The sequence below is a fragment of the Spermophilus citellus genome (assembly GCF_964194105.1).
Source record: "Spermophilus citellus genome assembly, chromosome: 18".
Taxonomy (NCBI): Eukaryota; Metazoa; Chordata; class Mammalia; order Rodentia; family Sciuridae; genus Spermophilus; species Spermophilus citellus.
In genome coordinates this window covers 7101651-7122504 of record NC_138200.1, presented here as the reverse complement: position 1 = coordinate 7122504, position 20854 = coordinate 7101651, and the positions used below count along the sequence as shown (strand labels likewise).

The 20854-nt window shown below is 56.8% G+C and overlaps 3 protein-coding genes across 4 annotated transcripts; 1 reads left to right on the top strand and 2 right to left on the bottom strand.

Annotated features, from left to right (window-relative positions):
* Positions 1 to 1559: 1559 nt before the first annotated feature.
* Positions 1560 to 2356, bottom strand: PTH2 (parathyroid hormone 2; the record flags this gene model as incomplete). Its single annotated transcript, XM_081274226.1, has 2 exons — positions 1560 to 1734; positions 2235 to 2356. 2 exons carry the CDS (start codon positions 2354 to 2356, stop codon positions 1560 to 1562), a joined length of 297 nt encoding a protein of 98 aa, XP_081130352.1.
* Positions 2357 to 4831: 2475 nt separating this feature from the next.
* GFY (golgi associated olfactory signaling regulator) lies at positions 4832 to 7808 on the top strand (the record flags this gene model as incomplete). The annotated part of the gene is made up of 3 exons (XM_081273668.1): positions 4832 to 5999; positions 7013 to 7186; positions 7609 to 7808. 3 exons carry the CDS (start codon positions 4832 to 4834, stop codon positions 7806 to 7808), a joined length of 1542 nt encoding a protein of 513 aa, XP_081129794.1.
* A 398-nt stretch (positions 7809 to 8206) lies between these two features.
* SLC17A7 (solute carrier family 17 member 7) lies at positions 8207 to 19804 on the bottom strand. Of its 2 annotated transcripts, none has more exons than XM_081275662.1 (12): positions 19584 to 19804; positions 14234 to 14486; positions 13159 to 13277; positions 12804 to 12918; positions 12626 to 12713; positions 12339 to 12425; positions 12105 to 12247; positions 11356 to 11505; positions 11072 to 11204; positions 10321 to 10431; positions 9806 to 9933; positions 8207 to 9589 (listed from the first exon to the last, which is right to left on the bottom strand). In XM_081275662.1, the coding sequence occupies exons 2-12, from the start codon at positions 14345 to 14347 to the stop codon at positions 9296 to 9298; spliced, it is 1482 nt and encodes a 493-aa protein (XP_081131788.1). In that variant the 5' UTR covers positions 14348 to 14486; positions 19584 to 19804; the 3' UTR covers positions 8207 to 9295. The 2 variants fall into 2 exon arrangements, with proteins under 2 accessions (XP_081131788.1, XP_081131787.1); XM_081275661.1 differs by lacking the exon at positions 19584 to 19804 and adding an exon at positions 18686 to 19570.
* Between the last annotated feature and the right edge of the window lie 1050 nt (positions 19805 to 20854).

Genomic DNA, 20854 nt, shown 5'->3' with positions numbered 1-20854 from the left:
GAATGAGTGCCTGGCATCCTGGCCCTGTGGGGTACACCTGTAACCCCAGGGAGGGGCGGCTAAGGCAGAATCCCAAATTCAAGGTCAGCTGTGGCAATTTAGATTCAATATTTTAAAAGGACTGGGGTGTAGCTCAGTGGTAGAGCACTGGAGGTCCTGGGTTTGATTATCAGTAAGTGGGGAGTTGCTGGCATGCAGCAACTGCAGTTTAACATTTTAACCCATTTCCTCTTGAGAGTAGTAGGGAGTCTAGACTTTAGAAACTGTGCAGTTTAGATTCCAGTTAACCTTCTGTCTCTTACTAGCTCTGACAACTTGGGGAAATTGCTCCTTTCAGTCTTGTTTCTTTATTTGTAAAATTAGGCCAACTTAGGCTGGGGGATGTAGCTCAGTGATATAGCGCTTGTCTAGAATGCATGAAACCAGGGGGGTTGGGGTGTCAACACCGGACCCTTGGTTTTTCGGTTGACTCAGATAAGCATAGTCCCGCCCCCACAGCCCGAGTAAGGGCCAATTGGGACTCCGACCGCCTCCCGGAAAGGCGAGTTTCCACAAATCTGACAGCCCCGCCCCTCTTCCTGCACGCCAACTCTCGGCTCCACCCTCTTCTTAGGCCAACCAGAGCCCGGTCCGCACGAGCTGTCTCGGCCCCTCCCCGCACCCGGCGCGGGTTCGGTGAGCTCCGCTAGCAGCCAGGAGTGAGTTGTCGGGTCTCGATCGAGGGGCGGAGCTGGAGGACGGTCAGGCCTCTGGGGGAGAGGTGGATTTTGGTTGTTTCTCCTTCACCTGGACCCAGGGGGTCTTCCCCATCCCCTATCCAACCCACCCGGAGACTGGTCCGGATAGTTTCCCAAGAAGGTCGCAATTCAGAAATCCAGAAGAAACTACTGGGAGCTGCTGCGAGAGGCAGCTAATTAATGACACTTTTCTAATAAAAGCGTTTTTCTGCGTGTCAGGCTGTGTTGAAGGTTTTGGGGGGGATTTCATTTGATCCCAATGACAGATGAGGAAAAGGAGGTGCACAGAGCTTAAACCCTTCCCAATGACTCAAAGCTAGTTTCAGGGGAGTCTGGGCTCAGATGCCAGAGTCCGCGTTCTTTCCTCCGCGCCCAGGGAGAAGCCTAGAGGTGACCAGAGAGGGAAAGTGCGAAATTGAGAGAAAATAAGCGCTGAAGGAGAGAAATGGAGACCCGAAGGAAAAGGAAGTCCTGAAAAGTAGAGCAGAGACAACGCGGAGAGGGTGATTAAGAAGGAAGATGAGTTTGAGAGGCAGAAAGAAGAGAAGAGAGAAGAGGCGGAGGTCTGCACAAGGGTGGGAAAGCAGGAGGGTGAGCAGGCGGGGACAGACACCCAGAGAGGAGAGAGACCCAGAGAAGGAGGCAGAGGGGACTGAGCTAGACACCCGAGTGGCCGACTCAGTGCTGCCCGCGCGCTCTCACGCACACGCGCACACACACACACACACACACACACACACACACACACTCGGGTGGCGCTGGAAGAAGGCACAGGCGCGAGCTCGCCGCAGAGTCTTTATTAATGTGGGGTGGGCGGGGCGCTCAGGGCGCGTCCAGCAGCAGCAGCTTGTGCATGTACGAGTTCAGCCAGTGGCGGCGCTCGAGGGCGGCCAACAGCCTCGCGCGCTCTCGGAAGGCCGCGTCGTCCGCCAGCGCCAGACTCCGCCGCAACAGTGGGGTGACTGGACCCCACGAGGCCCGGCCGGGGGTGCGGAGACTGTAGGGAGACGGAAGGACCCATTACCTGAGGCCAGGCCCCCGCCCATTGCAGGCGGTCCTTCCTGCGGTCTAACTCGAAGCTCCAATACTGCACCGTGGTCTCCCTCCCCGCCCCTGTCCCCTCTCCTCTCAGTCGGTGTCTCTGTTTCTGTGTATCTGTCCCCCGCCACCCCTCCCCAGGTCGGAAGCACTCTTAGAATCCAGACCGAGTCCCACGCACTTGTCGCACTTGTCGGGCTCCAGCGCTCAGCGCACTACCTGGCAAAATAGAACCCAATAAGCGTTGCTCCAAGAAGGAATCCGCTTCCGCACCGAGTCTCTCTACACCTTTCTCGGCCTTTGGAATCTCTTTCTCTTGCTGATTCTCGGTCCGCCCTCCCCTAACATCCCCTCCGCCCCTTCAGGCCAGTCTCTGTCCTCTCTCTGGGTTTCTTCGCCCGCTCCTGGGGTCTCTCCGCACGCCTCGGGTTCCCACCCCTCGCAGGACCTCGCACCTACCTGAAGATCCCGGCAGGAGGCAGGGCCACACCTGAGGCAGTGCGGGTGCCCCAGGGCACAAGCAGGAACAGCAGCAGCAGCAGCCGCACCCTGGGGCTCCTGGTCACCTGGCGGGTCTCCATCACCTGCGGAGGAGAGAGAAGGAAGAGCTCCTACGGTCTAACCCGGACCAGAACCCCGGACCCCATCCTCCCTCCACCCCAACAACCTCCTGCAGGTCCCCTACCGCTCAGTGGGCTTGGGCAACGACGCCGTAGCCCCCTTATATCTTTTCCACGGCCCCCGGCGGGAGTGACGCAGGCCGGGCTGGGGGCGCTCGGTCAATTCCCCCCACAGGCTCATTAGGAGCCGCCTGCGATAATGAGGAGCCCGGGGTGGGGGCCTGGCCGCTTCCTTGGCGGCCACCAACTAATTGGGACCAGAAGCTGAGACCTGAGAAGAGGAAGGGGGAGAGACAGAGACACAGAGGTGGGCACAGGGTGGGTGTGTCAGAGGGATAAAAATAGAGACTGCAGAGGGACCATAGGAGCAGAAATCAGAGACACAGAAAGAGCCAGGGAAAACAAGAGAGAGGAGGAGAAACAGACAAATGGGAGAAACTGTCACAGGAAGGAAGGACAAAGAGGGTGACCAAGCAAGGGAAGGAGAGGAAGAAAGGAAGCAGCAGAGGAAGAGAGGCACAGGCAGGAAACGAGAGAGACAGAGCCAGGCCCCTGTGGAAGGTGGAGGGAAAATGCTCCCAGAGAGAAGGGAAGGAAACATAGCAGTAGAGGGGCACAAGTTCAGAGACCCCCCCAGGGGAGAGAGCAGACAGGGAGCAGGCCCCACAGTAGCGGGGAGGGCCGAGGCTGGAAGTACCAAAGGGCTTCACATGGGACATGAGCATCTGAATCCCAGTTCCCCAGAGAGGACATATACAGAGCTTGGATTCTATGGTCTACGATTGGATGGGACAGGGACCCTATTTCCTGACTTTGGGAAGGAATTGCTGGGGACCTGGATTCCTGAATCTGGGGAAGGAGGGAGCTGGAGGTCTGCATTCCTGGGTCTGATAGGAAGGAGATGGGAGCCCTGTCCCAGCGGGTTCAGGTAGGAAGGTACCAGGACCTAAATCCTTGGCTTTTGGGGGGTGGGCAAGGCAGAGAGCCAGACCCTTGGTTTCAAAGGGAAGGTAGTTTGGGTCACATCCTCTCCACATCACTCAGTCACTAACTCCCTTCTCCACTCAAAGGACACAAAAGAACTATGTCCTTTATCTCTGTCCCTTTAAGAACCTGAGTGCTGTTGCTAGGTTCCCAGGATCCCTGGGGAGGGGGTCAGGTGCGTCACTGTGCACCTCTGGGACCCTAGCTCCTGCTGCCCCACCCAGAGTCATTCTGCAGCACTGACAGGTCTTTGCATCTAGCTCTGCTCACCTGCTGTTATCTTGGACACCGTTGAGCAGGTAAGAGACCCCAAGTGACCCTGTCCCATCCAGGCATCTGCTGCCTCCACCTGCACCTGACCACAGAACAATGCATCTCTGCTCAGACCAGCCCCTGAAGTGTGGACATCCTAGCTCCATCCTTGATAAACAGGGAGACCCAAAGCTCCTGCCCCAAAGCTCCCCCTGACCCAGCTGAGGAGTCCAGTCCTCCAGAGCCTATTTCTGGAGGGCCCAGGACTCAGGGCTCCCAAACTCCTTCTAACTGGGCCCAAGAGTTCCAGACCCCTATGTCCTTTCTCCCCCTATTCTCCAGCCCTGCAAGTCTTACTCTCTCAAATGTCTAGCATTTAAACATTCAATCTTTTATTTCTTTATTTATTTTGATACCAGGGATTGAACCCAAGGATGCTTAACCACTGAGCCACATCCTCAGCCATTTTTATTTTTTTGAGACAGTCTCACTAGGTTGCTTAGGGCCTCCCTAAATTACTGAGACTGGCTTTGAACCTGCAATCCTCCTGCCTCAAGCTCCCAAATCTCTGGGATTACAGGTGTGTGCCACCATTCCCGGCTTGAACTTCCAGTCTTCTAATCTCTGGAAAGAACCAGGGATTTTTTTTTTTTCAAGAGGTACAGTTTGTTTATTTTAGTTACCATAGACAGAACCAGGGATTTAAACGTTAGCGCCCTCACCCTGCAGTATCCAGGATCCTGAGCCCCCCTCTCTCAGATCCCAGATTCCAGCCCAAAAGCTGTTTCTTGGGTTCCATGTAAACAATTGTTGAGTCAAGGAGCTCTGGAGGGTTTGTCCCCTGGGAGATCTCACACCCACCATAGTTAAAGTGCAGGATGTAATGGGGCTTAGAGAGGTGTCATGTTTTTCCAATTTTCTGGGACCTCTTAGAGAAACAGGTAAGGAAATTAACCACCACCCCCAAGAAGCCCAGCGCCTCTGTCTTCCTTAGCGACGGCGGCGCTTACAGCCCTACAGCCTTTGGGGAGCTGCAATGGGGTTCTGCTCCTTTCCCTGGCACCAAACAGGGCCCTAGAGGGACCTGGTCCACTTGGGAGCCAGTAGAAGTGGCCTCTGGGAGTGGGTGGGGCTTAGGAGGCTTCGACCTTAACCCCTTCCTTCCTGCTCCTCCAACAGCTACAGGCATCTCCCAGAGCTATGAAATCTTTCAACCCGATCCTCTTCCTCCTCGTCTTCCTCCTGGCCCAGCTGGGTTCCAAGGCCGCCCCCTCAGCCTCTCCACCTCTTGACTCTGACTTTAAGGGGATGGACCATCCCTCTGAGACCTCCCCTGGTGCTTCTGAAAATTCCACTAAAGACTGGCCTAACCCAGAATTCCCTGGGACTGTTTATCCCGAGCCCTCTGAGACCCCTAATACCGTTTCTCCTGAGACCTCCCCCTTCCATGTCACTGAGACTCTCAATCTTCACCTCCAAGAAACTTCATACCCCAAGTCCCCTGAGACCCCTAAGCCTGAATTATACACAACCTCAGTGTCAGCTCCCCTGGATACCCCCAAAACTAACCCCTTCAAAGTGACAGAAACTTCTGAGACTCCCAAACCTGACCCGACTGGAAATCCACACCCAGGATCCCCTGAGACCCCCAAACTTAATTTCTCAGAAACTTCACACCCAGAATTTCCTGAGATCGCAAACACTGACCCTATACAGACTTCACACCAAGAATTCCCAGAGAACCCTCAACTTAACACCACTGAAGTCTCACATGCTAAAACCCCTGAGGCCCCAAATCCTGATGCCACCAAGGCCCCTGATCCCAAATCTCTAGAAACCCAGGACACTGATACCACTGAGATCCCAAAGGCTGAATTTCCTGAAACAAGCCATCCTGACCCTACTGAAACCCCCCATCCAGAGTCCCTTGTGATCTACGCCAGCCCTACTGACATTCCTCAAACAGACTCCCCCCCAACCCACTACCAAGATGCAACAGAGATCTCTATGACCTCTGAGCCTGAAACCTCCACTAGTCTTCACCCAGAAACGCTTATGGCCCTGGAGGATGAAGTCACTGCCTTAAATGGACTGCACCTGAACCCCCCAGCAGAGACCCATACAGCCCCACAGCCTGACCTCTCTAAACTGCCCACCTCAGATTCTCCAGGGACCAGTGAGCTGAAGGCCCCTCAGGACTCTGGCCCTAAAGGGCCGGACACTCCTCCTCCCTCAGCCAGGATCGCAGGTCCCCCAGTTTCTCAAGAGCTCCCCAATCAGCAGGCCCCTGCAACACCCCGACCTCAGAGACGCAGCCGAGGTGACAGAGTCAACACTATCATTGTGGTGGAGCGAGTGAAAGAGACCGGTGAGGGGCTGGGCCTGGACCCCCGAGTCTGAGGGAGGAGGCTGGGCCTGGACCCTGGGTCTGAGGGAGGAGGGCTGGGGCTGGACCCCCGAGACTGAGGGAGGAGGCTGGGTCTGGACCCCCGGGTCTGAGGGAGGAGGCTGGGGCTGGACCCTGGGTCTGAGGGAGGAGGCTGGACCTGGACCCCTGGGTCTGAGGGAGGAGGCTGGGACTGGACCCTGGGTCTGAGGGAGGAGGTTGGACCTGGACCCCTGGGTCTGAGGGAGGAGGCTGGGCCTGGACCCCTGGGTCTGAGGGAGGAGGCTGGGCCTGGACCCCTGGGTCTGAGGGAGGAGATCTGGGCTGAACCTCTGGGTCTGAGGGAGGAGGCTGGGCCTGGACCCTGGGTCTGAGGGAGGAGGCTGGGCCTGGACCCTGGGTCTGAGGGAGGAGGCTGGGCCTGGACCCTGGGTCTGAGGGAGGAGGCTGGGCCTGGACCCTGGGTCTGAGGGAGGAGGCTGGGTCTGGACCCCTGGGTCTGAGGGAGGAGATCTGGGCTGAACCTCTGGGTCTGAGGGAGGAGGCTGGGCCTGGACCCTGGGTCTGGGGGAGGAGGCTGGGCCTGGACCCTGGGTCTGAGGGAGGAGGCTGGGCCTGGACCCTGGGTCTGAGGGAGGAGGCTGGGCCTGGACCCTGGGTCTGAGGGAGGAGGCTGGGCCTGGACCCCTGGGTCTGAGGGAGGGGGCTGGGCCTGGACCCTGGGTCTGAGGGAGGAGGCTGGGCCTGGACCCTGGGTCTGAGGGAGGAGGCTGGGTCTGGACCCCTGGGTCTGAGGGAGGAGATCTGGGCTGAACCTCTGGGTCTGAGGGAGGAGGCTGGGCCTGGACCCTGGGTCTGGGGGAGGAGGCTGGGCCTGGACCCTGGGTCTGAGGGAGGAGGCTGGGCCTGGACCCTGGGTCTGGGGGAGGAGGCTGGGCCTGGACCCTGGGTCTGGGAGGAAGAAACTAGATTGGATTGCCCCTCTCCTGCTTCAGGCGTGACTCTGGTGGGACGCCCACGTGGCGCGACAGGAGGGGCCCTGTGCCTGTTCTTTGCGGGGACGGGGCTGCTGATCGGCATCTTCCTGCTGCTGTGGTGTCTCTACCGCCGGGTGGCCCAACAGCGGCCCTTCGCACACCACCGGCTCCCCGACGGCGGGGATGAGCCAGGTGAGTCCTGCTTTCCCTGGAAGGTCTGCACGTTTCCTTAACCTGCTGGGCGCTTTAGGGCGCCCTGCCAAAAAATGCAGGACCCCATTCAAGACCAATAAAAGCCCCCTCCCAGGCCACGTCCTGCCCTCTAGTTATCTGAAGTTTCACAAACACACCCCAGGTCCTCCCCAAGGCAGTTGGCACCGGCCGCTCCCGGGGCTCTGCAGCGGCCTTGATTTCCCCGCCCCGGTCAAGGCCCCGCCCCTTCCCGCGGAACCACACCCCCTCCAGGTGCCCTCAACCTTTTCTTTAAAACCCAGTTCCAAGGGATGGTCGGAATCTCTCCCATCTCCTCATTGTCCCGAGGCCCAAGAGACCGACAGGCCCCGGTCGCCAGACCCCGTCCTCCTGGGGATGACCCCTCCCCTTTGCTTTCACAGTTTTGCATTTGGACACCCCAAAGGACCCCTACGACCTCTACTTTTATGCGCCGGATGCCTGGGTCCCTTCACACATCGCCACCAAGCAGCCCCCTCCCACACCCCCACTACCACCCAAGCTGCCCCCGCCGCCACGCGGGGGTCGGCCCCAGCGCCTGGAGTCGCTGTCCCCGGCCACGCTCCCCAACAACTTCGTGTGAACCCCTTCCGGGCCCTCTCGGACCCGTGCGTTGCTAAGGGGAGGGAGAACCCAGAGGTCCTGTCCTCCTGGAAGGCTTGGCTGCTTAGTGGAGCTCCCCAGTAGAGGATCCGAGAAACAGAAACCGCTTTCGCTGATCTGAGAATTGGGCTGAGGCCCAATAAACCAGGTGTTCCCACAGCTTGAGACCTCCAACCTGCGTTCTGGGCGCCAGGGGCAGGGGTCAGAGTTGGCTGTGACTGGGGAAGAAGGGAGCAGGTTAGTGGCTGGTACTTTGGGATCTGAGAAGGGGGTACCTGGATCTGAGGGTGGAGGACTGAGGCCTGCACCCCTGGGTCTGAGGGAGGAGGGCTGAGGGTCAGAATTCCTGTGATCTTACAACCCAAGACAACTGAGTCTGTACACCAAAGCATTTTATTGGAGTGGGGCAGGGCAGGATTTACAATCACAGAGACAGACACCAAGACACGACCCTGCCCCAGGAAAAACACTCCTTTCCCCAGTCCCACTCCCTTTCCTGGGATTCTGTGACTTCTCCTACATATGTTCCCCAAATTCTAAACTGAAAGAGGGGTATCTGAGAGGGGAAGGATCCCAGACTTTAAGTCATTTAGCCCCTGAGGGACACAACAAATGGCCACTGAGAAACTTTGGATAGTCTGATACCACCCAGGAGAATAAAGTGCAAGGAATTGGGGGAAGTGGGAGCATCTTGAAACCACCATGGGGAAGTTCAATGGTGGTGGTTTCAAACCATTGAATTAATAGACTAGAGCAGCCACTATTTAGACCTGAAAACTGTATCAGAAAAAGTGCACGGGGGAGGGGAGGAAGGCATGTTGTTAAAACTGCCATTTTGGTTGTTTCCCTGGACGTTGTGCAAAGCTAGGGAGAAGGTTGGTGAATTTGGTGCATCAGCAGAATCTGCTGGTGGTAGGGGGGAGGGGGAGGGGTTGAAACCGCCGTTTTTCCCTCAGAAACGCTGGTGAGAATGAATCCCTGGAATGGCGGGGATGGGGAATTGGTAAACCAGCCTAGGAAATGCAGAAGAGTAAGGAGAGATTTGGAAATTCTAGAGGAGGACCTTGAACTTTTCTGGGGAGGGGAACTGAGGAATCTCAGGGATTAACCTGAGAGTCTCTGGGGTTAAAGGAAAGGAGGGGGTGCCTCAAAACCACAAGAGTAAGAGATTGAACTGTCGGTTCAAATAAATCCCTGAAAGGAGAGATTTGAAACCACTGAGGCAGAACAAGTAGAGAAGGGAAACTTCAAGGGGAATTGGGTATTCTTGAAACTGCCAGTCTGCAGCTTCACTCCCCCTGAGAGGCAGTTGGGAAGGAAAGAGGTTTTGACAGCACTGGGGATAAGGGAAAGTGCCTCTTAGGCCTGGCAGGACAGAGAGGAGTGGGGTTCCTTGACACTGCCACTCAGGCCAGAGATGTATGAAGTGGAGGTCCTGGAAACTGCCATTCAGTGGGAGGCACATGGTCAGTAGTCCCGGACAGGGGGTGGGGGCCTGGGAGGCTGAACCGTGCTGTGGGTTGCCCCATAGGAAGGAGGGGGAGCAGGGGGTGCTCCGGGGGGCTCCGCTTCATCCTCCATTTCACTTTCATCACTGCCAGCCAGCTGGTCATGACCAACGAACCCACACTTCTCTTCACTCATCTCTTCGGGCTCTGCCCATGGCTGCTTCTCTCCAGAGGCAAAGACCCCATAGAAGATGACACCCCCATAGTGCACCAGGGAGGCAATTAGGAACACGTACTGCCACTCCTCCCGAGTCTGTATGTGGGACAACAGAGGATCAGGTCAAGTAAGAGGACAGACAGACAGGGGTAGAGCGTGGACAAGGTGGGGGCTTTGGGGGGATAAGCAAAGAAAGGGAGGCTGAGGTTCTGAGAGCAGAAAGGGCAAGCAGTGGAGCCCAGGTGACACACGTGGTCAAGAAACAGCCAGGCATACATCTGGAGGGCAAGGGAGCCAGGTCTGCACACTGACCTTGTGCTTAGTCATGGCACCCACGATGATAGGGCACACCATGCCTGACAACGTGCCCACGCCGTTGGAAATGCCCATGAGGATGCTGGCATAGCGCGGAGCGATGTCCAGGTGGTTTACGTTGAACCCTGGCATGGAGGCAAGCCACCAGGCTTCACACCAGGGACTCCCACGGGATGTCCCTGACCCCCAGGGCAACTTCCTCTTTTTTTATGGGGGGGAGGATACCGGGGAATTGAACCCAGGAATCACTTATTCACTGAGCCACATCCCCAGCCCATTTCATTTTCATTTTGAGACAGGGTCTCCATAAATTGCTTAGGGCCTCTTTAGTTGCTGAGGCTGGCTTTGAACTTTATTTTCCTGCCTCAGCCTCTGGAGCCACTGAACCCCCCCTCACACACACACACACTTTTTAGTCCACCTTTTGTAAGGCAGGAAAGTCCATTTCTGAGCCAGGAAGCTCCCTATATGTCTGACCAACACCCCACAAGCTGTGGATCTGCGGTTCTCACCAGAGATGGCGAAGCCACTGAAGCCCACCGCAAGGACCAGGAAGGAGATGGCCACACCTTTGGAGTGCGAGTAGCCGACCACCAACAGCAGCGTGGCTTCCATGCCAAAGCCTAAGGAGGGCCGTGTCTCCTGAGTGCCCCCCAAGGCCGGGTACAGGCTGCCCCAGACCCCCTGCCCAGACCGGTTCCAATCCCAATCTTTCTCTGTTCATCCCAGATGGGTGACCTCTGTACTGGGCCCAGGATTTTTCTCTCATTCCTCCAGACCCAGGAGCAGGCCCCTGGTTTCCCAAGACCAGCCTTTGCCACAGTCCCCTAAGTAAGCCACACCCGGAAGCTGCAAGATCTGAACCACATTTGTGCACCTTCATGCCCTCCCTCTGTCACCGCCCCCCAACACACACACACACACACACACACACTCAGTAGACAGCATGCCCCCTGCAGATCCCTGCCACTCATAGCCCCTAATGTCCTGCTCTGCCCAGTCACTTGAAGGCCCACCCTTTCATACCCATCTTGGTCTCCAACACCCGCCTTGCTCTTACACGCTTGGCCTCTGAGACTGGTGCATGAGAATCTGTTCCCCGCAGGCCTGCCTTCATCCCTCCAACCCCGCTATGCCAACCCCGCGCTGTGGCATTAACCGCTCCTTTGACTACGCCTTTAGGCCACGCCCATCACAGGACACCCACTCATTGCATTTGCCAAACACCTCTCTGCTCCGCGGGGGAGGTCCCAGACCACTCACCCCCGCAGTTCATCAACTTGCGCACGTTGGTGGTGGACATGATGCGGCGGCTCCGCAGGAAGTCTGCAATCTGACCCCCGATGGGCACGATGATAGTCATGACCAGATGGGGCAGCGCTGACACCAGGCCCACCTGCAGGAGCAGGTGTTGGGGTGCCGTCAGAGATTGCTGATTCGCTGTCTCTGCCTGCAGATGCTCCACCGGCTTCTCCCTGCCTGGGAATCCCTCTCTCACCCCCCCACCCCCCCACCCCCACCGCCGCCCGCCCTCCTCCTGGGCCTACCTTGCTGATCTCAAAGCCAAACACTTCTTCAAAGTACGCGGGCTGGGAGATGAGGAGCAAGTAGAATGTCCAACTGCGGCAGAAGTTAGCCACGATGATGGCATAGACTGGCATAGATGTGAAAAAGCGCCTCCAGGGTGTGTTAAATTTCTGGGGGTTGGGGAATGGGAGAGGCCGCTAAGATGGAGACAGAGCTAGGTGCTTCTCCGTGTCCCTCCAGTGACCCCACTATAGTCACGTAGAGATCCGTGGATCCTGAACTCACTGAAGCGTCTAGGGATCTAAGGGCACTGGTCATCCTATTTCCCCATGGGGACCCCAAGGGATTTCAACCTCACCACAATATTTCAGGGATGAAGGGGTGGATCCTGGCTCTCCTGTGGCCTCTCAGGTTCTCAGGTGCAGCCCTATGAGACCCTCAGGGACCCATATACATTGAGCCCAGGAGTTTCTCTATTGGTCACACCCCCTAAATCTAAATTCATCCACCCCAAGGACTAGCAAACTCCCCACCTTCGGATCCTCCTCCGGCTGCTTTGAACCCCACCTCACTAGCAGTTCCAATTCCACCCACCTCCCGACCTAACCCCGCCCCCAGCACCTGCTAATCCCGTCCTCCAGGGAGCGTAATGGGCTCCTAGATTCTAGTTTTTGTGTTCCAGTCCTGTCTCCTCAAGTCTACAGGGACCCGCCGTCACGTCACGTTGGAGCCCAGACATCCCTCCCGCCCGCCCAGCTTGGCCCCGGACCGTAAGAGGGTTCATGAGTTTGGCGCTCTCGCCGATGGCGTCCTCGATGTACTTGCGCTCCTCCTCGGAGATGCTGGGGTGCAGTGCAGGGGACTCATAGGAGACAAGCAACCAGAACAGATACCAGAAGATCCCGAAGCTGCCTGAAGGGGGTCAGGAGGGCATGGGAACGGGGTGACGACAGGCCCCGCTCCGCCCCAGAGCCACCTGGAACCAGGCGTCGGGGGCCCTCACCGTAGACGTAGAAAACAGAGCTCCATCCCGAATACTGCACCAAGACCCCGGCCAGGGGCATCGCGACCACCGCCCCAGCATAGGAACCTAAGGAAGAGGACGCTGGCTAGAAAACTGGCTCATCTTCCCTGGGCTCACAAAGTGGACCCTCGGACCTCGCCTTTCTGGGACCCCAAGGGATTTCAACCCTTAAATATCGCAACTTAAAATAGCGGAAAGTCTGAAGGAAAGACCACACCCCTTCTCCCTCGGATGCAGGAATTGGGTCCTCAGCTCCTTTCTCTCACCGCAAAAGGCTGTCGTTGCCAGGCGACTCCGTTCTAAGGGAGGGGCCCATTTGCTCCAGATCCCGTGGCAGGCAGGGTAGGTGACCCCCTAGGTAGGAAAAAAAAAAAAAAAAAAACAAGGTCAATGAGAAGAGGCAGAGTCGGATAGGGGGCGGGGTCGTATGAGGCTGGGCTTTACCTCTACCAACCCCTGCAGGATCCTCACGAAGATGACACAGCCATAGTGGACGCGGGCAGCTGAAGGGATCAGCATGTTTAGAGTGGAGGTAGCCACAATGGCAAAACCGAAAACCCTGATGGGAAGGGTGGGAGAGAAAGATTTCTAGGATGCCCTCCCCGCCCACACCAGGCTAGGCCCTATGTTCACTAGAATCCCAGGTCCCACCCATTCCGTGATTCCCACCTTCCACGATTACAAGCCCTGCCCCAAACTCAGGCTCCTCCCATTTCCCTGGAGGCAGATCCCCAAGTTCAAGACACACTAACTCCTCTCAACTGTAGTTTCCAGCCACCTTGAGTCCCCACCACCATACCTGTTGGCTGCGAATTTTTGGCAGATAAATCCTCCAGGAATCTGAGTGACAATGTAGCCCCAGAAAAAGGAGCCGTGTATGAGGCCGACAGTCTCTGGATCCCAGCTGAACTGGGCTTTCTGCGGGCCAAAAGGCACATCAAACCAGCCGCCCTGCCCCAGGCCCTGCCCTCCACCAATCACCGTCTACAGAATTAGCCCCTTGGCCAATCAGCCGCAAGGATACCCTCCCACCCCCAAACACATGCCAATCAAATATCAGACCATCTTCTGTCAGTCGACTAATCGCTATTCACGTTGCAAGGACGAGTACTACCACCTTAATAACGGGCCCATTGCTGCCTAGAATGTTCCTTCCGCCTGCTTTCCTACCTCAGTACCCTTCCCTGAATGTTCCAGGGCCCATAGCATGCGTGTGTCTCTCTATTCATCTTATAACCCGTTTGTGGGATGACCTGGTTACGGTTTGGGCAGGGACAAGGAGCTGCTAAATTAGGCATGGTCCTGATTGGAAGGAAACAAAAGGAGGGCCTCTGGTAGGTAGTCCACAATCCAAACCAGGATTTTTCCCTGCTAAGGCAGGGGCATGGCCTCTACTATAATGAACTTAAAATAGTGGAAAGTCTGAGTCGGGGCGAGGTTTTAGGACAGCCAGAGCAGATGGGACAGAACTTAGGGGGCAGCGGGACTTCAGAAAATACAGGATCAAGTTTAGGGAGGAATTTGAGATAGGCCTGGGATTAAGTAGATGTGAGCCAGGAACATGAGCGTGGGGCACAGGTGTGAACAAAATTACTGGTAGGTACGAAATGGAAAAGAGATAACACATAGGGGACCTAATGGTGGGACAGAGTCTATTTTTTGCAATCAGGGACCCAAAGGGGGGCAGAGCTTCATTTAGATCTGGGCGGAGCTTAGGAAGTGGAGAGACCAGAAGCCAGATTAGAGCTAAGGAGTGAAACAGTCCAAGGCACTGAGGCTGTGGTTGGGAGGGGCGTGGCCTGGACCGAGTGTAAGCGAATGTGACATCATCCGGGTGTGGGCAAGGTTAACACCCGGGCTCGGTCCTGAGCTACCTGCACCACCACGTGACCCCCGCGGTGGGTCGTGCTGTTGTTGACCATGGAGACGATGGCCACGCCCAGGTTGCAGCGGATGCCAAAGCTGATGCAAAAGCCCAGACCGCTCATGATGGCGATAATGTAGCGGCGAGGGAGGCCAAAACAGGTGCAGTCCACAACTGGCGGGTCCCGGGTCTGCGTTGTCACCGGGCGCCCATCAGCACTCAGCTCCAGTGTCTCAGCACCTTCCTGTCGCTTCTCCAGAAGGCTTTAGGGCAACAAGAGTCAAAGACTCAGAAGTCCTCACCCACCGCCCCCAACTCCCTGTGACATAGGAGTCCAGTGCAAAGGCTCCTGCTTTTGAGAACCAGAATTCTAAGCCCTCACCCCCTTCTTTGCTAGGAGTCCAAGTCCCTGGATCTCTTATCTCCTCATGATCCAGGAATCTGGTCCCCATCCATCTCCCTTTAACCAGGAAATGGGATCCCCAACCCTCCCCTCCCTCAGGCTCAGGCATGAAGATTCTTGCCCTGTTAACCTCCAATGCTGACATCTCTCTCAACTCAGGACTTCTAGACCAAAGATCCCTTTGAGATCCAAGAGACTATGTCCCCAACACCCACTCCAGGGCCCAAATACTCTCCCAGCCCCCTCTTCCAGACCTCAGTCTATTTAAGGAAGCAGAGGTGCCAAGGAGAAACCTCAGCAAAGGTGTCAAAAGAACAGATGCTTCCCAGCTACCCCTGCCCTCCCCCGTGGCGTGCCCTTCCCTGCTTCCAGGCCCCAGGTGTGGGGCTGACACCCAGCTGACTCCACCACTGCCACCAGAATCCCATTGCCCGGAACAAGGGGGTAGGGAGAAGGCCAGCAGGCCCAGGAATCAGGCAGCCCAGCCTGGGCATCCCTGGGGGACCTGGAGTTCAGACTGTCAGCCTAGGGCATAGGGAGGGGGAATGGCGGGTGGTGTCCTGGCAGGGGACAGATGGCCCTGGTAGGGAGATTGGCTCATTCCCCAGCGTGATTCTCGCCCCCGCCCATTCTGGATCCAGGATTGAGTCTGTGATGATGGATAGGGCACTTGGAGGGCCGCCTCAAACCCAGAGAGAGGCTGCAGGGAAAAAAGAGATGCCTTGAGATAGGTGGGGAAGACCCAAAAGGAGCGGAATAGAGAGAGCCAGGTCAGAAACACAGGAGGAGGGAGAGAGAGGGAGAGTGTGGAGGATACAGAGAGGGAGAGTGTGGAGGACACACACCCCGAGAGAGGGGCATAGAAACCCAGAGAGAGTGAGACAGAGGCCCAGAGAGAGGAGGCAGAGAGCCAGAGAGGAGGACAGATAAACAGGGAGGGAGCAGGACAGAGACCCAGAGAGGGAGGCAGAGACCCAGAGAGATAAGAACCGAACTCAGGACAGAGGACATGGATGCCGAGGGAGGGGACAGACACTCCAAATGTTGAAAGATGGAGAAGCTAGGAGACACAGGCGAGGCAGGCTGGGGACTGATGTGTGAGGTGTGGCCCCTCTCTGAGGCGGGTAAGCAGCCAGGGTATCGGGCTGGATCCCAGGAAGGGGCTAGAACAGATGGAGGCGAGGGAGACTGGGACGGGGGAGGAAAGAACAGCCAGACGGTCTGGGGGGAGGGAAGTGGAAGAGATGAGAAAACACAGCCATGCTCCCATCCTGGAACTTAAGGAGTTGGGGAGGGGCGGGTAAGAACAGGAGAGGTTAGAAAGAGGGAAGAGTGGACAGACCTGGGGGGAAGAGGACTGAGACCCAGAGAGAGGAGACAGAGATCTGAGACAGGTGGAACTGGAACCCCTAGAGTGAATAATATGCAGGGACTCCCCTCAGGTACCCCCTGTCAGAACATGTCACCCAATGAGACTAGGTCTTGACCCATCTGGATATCAGATATTTGACCCTGAAATCCAAGATGTGATTGCAGCTCCTGAAATGTGATATTCATGGTGTATATTGTGAGATATCAGATCTCAAACCAAGATTTTATAATTGGGGGTCTCAGTATTCCACATCTATAAAATGGGGGCAAGATTAGCAAGTTACTAAAGAGGAACTGACAAGGTGATGGTAACTGTTTAGAAGACCAGCAACGCAGACAATAGAACAGAGAGGGAAGAGTCTGGGTGGAGATCCCCCTCCTGTCTCTCTGGGTGTCTGTCCTCCACACATTCCCCTCTTTGGAGAGATGCCTCGACCTCAGGCATGGGGACTCAGCAATGAGGAGAAGCAACATTTAAGAGGTAGTTGACCAAAATGGAGAGGAGGTCTCAATTGCCCTTTCTCAGGAATGCACACTCTCTGTCTCCTTACGTCCTTTTGCTTTTCTCTTCCCATTGTACAACAAGGAAAGTGAGGTCCAGAAAGCAGAATCAAGGTCATCACAAGAATAGCAATAGCAACGGGGGCTGGAGATGTGGCTCAGTGGTTAAGCATCCCTGGGTTCAATCCCCCACCAAAAAAAAAAAAAAAAATAGCAATGGGGCCTGGTCCTTCTTGGCCCTCATCTCCTTAGCTTTGCTCCAGCCAGTGTCTGACTCTCAGAAAGGAGGTATTCTGGCTCCTCTCTCCCTGCATTCCCCTTCCTCCCATGTCCTTGTCCCAAGTCTCTCTGGGTACTGTCTGTTTCCTGGCCCGAGAGTCCTCCACCCACTCTAGCATCACTCATCTCGAGGAAAATCTGCAGCTTCTGTACCAGGCTGAGGAGGGAGACTAGACTGATCTGGGTTCAAATGACAGGTCTTGTACTCAGCCATTGACACCCCCACTCCCAAGTGAACCTAGAGGATGACATGGGATGTTGGGTTGGAAGAGGCATTCTCCCCTCTTCTCCAGCCTTCAAAGGGGACCCTGGGCTTTGGATGCAAATGCTCTTCTCTGCACCAACTAACTCCTTGCTCAGTGTCCTGGCCTGAGCTCTGAACTCTGGGGTCTCTGGGGACCGAGGAAGCAGTTCAGAGAGGTGAGGGTAAGGCAGAGATCGACTGGGAGAAACCCAGACACAGATGAGGAACTGAGAAGCACAGACTGAGGGAGGGGGCCTAAGGAGCACATCCCTCCTGCTGCCGCCCCCCCAGCCCCCTCCACCAGCACATCTCTCTCGCTCTCCTGACTTCGCACTGATGTATTTTGAGAAACTCGTGAAAGGAGGCGAGAAAAAGGGTGGGGAGGGGATGGAAAACTGGGAAAAAGAAGGAGTGAAGTGCTCTCAGCTCCCCCTCTACACCCCCCCAACACTGCGCCATCCCCCTGCCTCCTCCCTCTGTCCAGCCTTATTCCTGTCTCTCATGTTACTAAAGGGTGGGGTAACTTTGGAGCTAGGAGGTGATCTGCAGCAAGCAGGACTAATGTCAGACTTAGAAAGGACTTGAATGGCGTAGTGAGATGAACTGAGGATCAACCAAAGGTGGCATTGGGGCTGTGGGTCAAGGGCACAGGGTCTGAGGGCATGGGGGCAGAGGCACAGTGTTGAGGAGGCTGTCTCCTCCCTGCACTGTGGCCAGGTATTTTTAGGCTTCTCCGCAGCTGAGTAATTTCTCTGACTTGGAGCCAGAGCTGGGGTTGGGTGAGAGACTGCAGGGGATGTGTCCATACTACCCTGAGGGACACCCAGGCCACTGGAGTCACCACCCTGGATGTGAGGAAGTCCCTCTCAGCTCTAGCCTGTATCCTTTGGGAAGTCTGTCCTACCCCAGAAGCCTAATTTTTTGGACTGCAACTGCCTTCTCCCCCAGGGACCCAGGACACCCTGGCCTCTGCACCCCCCAGCTTAACCCCCCTCAAGGACAAGGACCTGTGGGCCCCAATCCGCTTTAGCTTCAGATTAAACTCCCCGAGAGACAGAAAGTGAGAAAGACACAGAAAGATGGAGATACCCAGGGTGGGGAAATACAACTCAGAGAGGCAGGAAGCAGAGATCCAGATAAAGAGGGGACAGAATCCCAAAGAAGGTGGTACCATAGATTCAGTGAAGAGGAAAGACCCAGAGTCAGGTCCAGAGTCAGGAGTTTATAATAGAGACCTACTGACAGCAATGGTCAGAGAAGAGCCGGAGGAGCAAGCCCTGGGACTGGGATGGAGATTAAAAAAAAAAAAAAAAAAAAAAGAGGGGACAGGAACCCAGAGATAAATGTGAAGAGACCCAGAGAGACTGGTACAGAGACCCTCGGAAACAGAACAGTGACCCTGAGCAAGGGAGATGTACAGTCCCCGAGAAAGAGCAGCGCCCAGGGTGCCGTGAGGTGTAGAAAGAAATGAATGAGGTAATGGACAGACTGGACCGGGAGAAGGGAGCTTTTGGAAACTAAGCGAGAAAACTGGACAGATGGGAGGACCCCCGACACACCACCCTAGGGTATTGCCTTGTCTGTTTGTCCTGCTACCAGGTGGGAATGAGCATTCTCCTGGGACCCTCACACTCTTCCCCTCCCAAGACCTCCACCAGGCTCACCGGTGCAGCTTCCCGAGGGCGCGACCCGCTAGCTTCCGAAACTCTTCCTGGCGGAACTCCATGGTGACTGCCCCTGATGCCGGTGCCCCCACCGATCCCCCCCGCCCGCGGGCCCGGGCGGCCGCGTCCGGGCTCCCGGGGTCCGCCCCGGCCCGGCCGGCCCCGCAGCTCCGCTCGGGGGGAAGGAGGCTGCGAGTGCCGGCTGCCTGGGGGCTGTCACAGGACTCAGCACCGGGGGCGGGGCGGGGCAGGGGCGCAGAGAGGCCCCGCCTCGGCACACGCTAGATCCCGCCCCTTATATTTCAGGCACGCCCCTTTCCCAGCCCTCCCACCCTCGGTCTCCGCCTGTCCATTCCAAGACTGCTCCTCTAATTTCTGAACTCACTCGGAATTACATCGCCCCCCAAGATGCCTCCCGCGTTTCACCCTCCCTGGGTCCTTCCACCCAGATTTTCTCTCCGCTTCTGAATTCTCTTCCCCATCCTAGATTTGGCTCCCCACTTCAGCGCCCCCCGAGTTCCCTCCTGCACTTTCATCCCCTGGATTCCATCCTTCCACTCCCGTCCCTAACTGCTTCTGTAGCCCACTTCCACCTCGCCCCGAATTCTGGCCCCCACTCAATTCACTCCCATCCCGCCCCATCTCCGGGTCCAGCGTTCTCATACAGACGTCGTTTTCCTCTCCTTTAGGGAATTCTCTCTCTCAGTTCCCGCCCCTTCATCTATTCACACATTGTCCCCTCCAGTTTCACTCCACCCAATTTCTTCATCCTTGGGTTCCATTCCTCCCCCCCCCCCAATCCCGCAGCCTCTCAGTTCTACTTCTCCGCTCGCCTCGACCCTCTCCCAGTTCCTTCTCTCCCCGAGTTTCATTCCACCCTCTGAATTTCATTCCTTACTGTTATATCCGCCCCCATTGCCCGTAGAGACCTCCGAGGTTCTCTCCCTACTCGGTGTTCTCTCCCCACGCCCCTGGAATGGCTGCGCTTTGGGCTCCGTCCTAGCTCCCTGGGATCTACTCCGCTCCTTAGGTGGTGTCCTCACGGGTTGAACGCGGGCTCCGCCTGTGTCCCCGCCCCCTAGGTACCCCCGCCCTCAGAGTTCTCTCCCTGCCCTCAGGGATCTGTCCCCTTCCCCCGAGCCTGTCCTCCCGTGGGGTCTGTCTCGCCCTGAGTTCTGCTTTGGCCCGGGACTGTCCCCGCCCTCTGAGTTCTGCCTCCACCCCTGGATTCCAGCCCCGCCCCTGACAGTTCTCCAGCCCAGCCCCTCTGGGCTGAGTATACATCCAGATCCAGGCTCCAGCTGGGTGCTCCTTTCCCCACCGCCTCCCCGCATCGGGTCGCAAATGCATTTGAGATTAAATTTTCAAGATGCGGCCAGCCAAGAGGTGAGAGGAGCAGACGGCGCGGCGGGCGGGCGCCGACAAGCCGGGAAACCACCGACCACCGTGTCCTCTGGCCTCCAGGAGGGACTGGCTGGGTCTCTGGTTCTCACAGTTTTGTCTGTGCTTGACAAACTCCCGGATCCCCGGGAGAAGACTGAGTCGGAACTCCTGGGTCCGGGGAGAAGCGGCGAAGCCATTCAGACGCGCCACCCTGTGGTAGCGAGTCCGGGGCTGGGAGCGGAGGCGGCGGCCGGGGCTCGCGGCCAGGTGTGAGGGAGGAGCAGATGGTGCAGGGGAGGGAGTGGGAAGGGGGCCCCCGTCGCTGCCAAATCCTGGCCCTCGCCGGAACCATCACCATGGAGACCAAGGAAAGAGGAAAGGACGCAGCTCCACACTTTTTCCAGAGGTAGGAATGAGTTCCTCGGCTGCTGAGGGAGGGTCCCCATCCGAACTACAAGTCCCAGAGGCCGCTGGACCTCAGGAGAGTTCCATCTGACCCCATTTCTGCTGGGGAAGGGCAGTTGGGAGATGTAGTCCTTGGAGCCAAACTGATGAGGGTGCGTTGCGCCCTCTGGTGGACACAGCAGCCACATTCGCTTATTCACTCTGGGGCCACAGACCTATCTGAGGGCTACTCCCTCCAGCCCCAGCTCACTTGGTTCCCGCCACACTGGCCTCCTCCCTATTCTTCCAAAATTTACCAATGAGGTTCCTCCTCTTATTTATCCTCCTAGTGTTTACTATGGAAGCAGAGTGTTGGTAGTAATTCATTAACAAACACTGAGT